This window comes from Sinocyclocheilus rhinocerous, unplaced genomic scaffold, assembly GCF_001515625.1.
Source record: "Sinocyclocheilus rhinocerous isolate Xijiao unplaced genomic scaffold, SAMN03320098_v1.1 scaffold72, whole genome shotgun sequence".
Lineage (NCBI taxonomy): Eukaryota > Metazoa > Chordata > Actinopteri > Cypriniformes > Cyprinidae > Sinocyclocheilus > Sinocyclocheilus rhinocerous.
The window spans coordinates 1,460,792-1,461,772 of NW_015628351.1; the positions used below are offsets into that span (position 1 = coordinate 1,460,792).

A 981-nucleotide genomic window follows, 5' to 3' on the forward strand; every position below is an offset into this window, starting at 1 on the left:
CGTAGTAATGGACCACAGCAACAGCTCAGAGGAATGTATAGTGAATGCTGGACAGGACGAGAGAAGGCAATCCAGATGGCACAAACAGCACCAACCTCATCTGCCACTGTTCAATGTAATACGACTTTCTGCTTGTCTTGTGACACCATGTTCGCTGACTGGTGACTTGATTATTGTTGGACGCAATGATGGGGAGAAAAACAAACAAACCAAAAAACAAAATTATAATTACAACAATGTAATTTTTCCAATATAAAAGGCAAAGAAAAGTATACAAAAAATAGAAAAATAATTACAGCAGTAGACATGGTGTTGGGAGGAACGTGGTGACAGCCTATTTGGCAGAACAGTGTACAATTTTGGGACTGTTTAAGGCGTCCTCAACCAGATGTAGTTCCACCCCGTCGACTATCACGTCTTTCACGCAGCCAACAAAGCCTGTGCTGTAAGCCTTGGGCAACCGGCGAGCTACGGACAGCTCCTCCAGACCACCTGAAGACGCGAGGAATGGACAAGATCAGATCAAGTGTACATGATATACTGCACAGCACTTCATGTTCACACAAGAGACAGACTTAAACCATTTCAACTGATTCAAGCACAAGTGCATACAATTGATTTAAAAAGCCATCCAATCACTTAAAACATACCCAGAGGCTGTCAGAAATGCATGCTATCACATAGCATATGAGATGATGATGATCTTTTTTTCCCCCCATAAATACATGTCTTCTATGAAAAGCATGAATTTAATTTCTGAATTAATATTATCATTTCATTTTGATATTTTTGGAGGGAATAAGGTCAAAAACTAAAACTATCCATATATCAAAAAAGTCTACAAAAATGAAATGGTAAAATGAAAAGCTTTAGCAATTTAGCATAATATTTTATTATTTCTTATATGACTTTAATTTGGTGGACAAAAAATAAAATTCATTTAATATATATATATATATATATATATATATATACACAGTA

At 36.3% G+C, this 981-nt stretch overlaps 1 protein-coding gene across 1 annotated transcript in view; it reads right to left on the reverse strand.

Moving 5' to 3' along the window:
• Positions 1-280: 280 nt before the first annotated feature.
• Positions 281-981, reverse strand: part of LOC107737670 (agrin-like) — a 283,048-nt gene continuing 282,347 nt past the window's right edge. Inside the window, exon 36 of the mRNA XM_016549260.1 lies at positions 281-492. Within this exon, the coding sequence (XP_016404746.1) occupies positions 335-492 (158 nt within the window). The 3' untranslated portion in view covers positions 281-334. The remainder of the gene's footprint in view (positions 493-981) is intronic.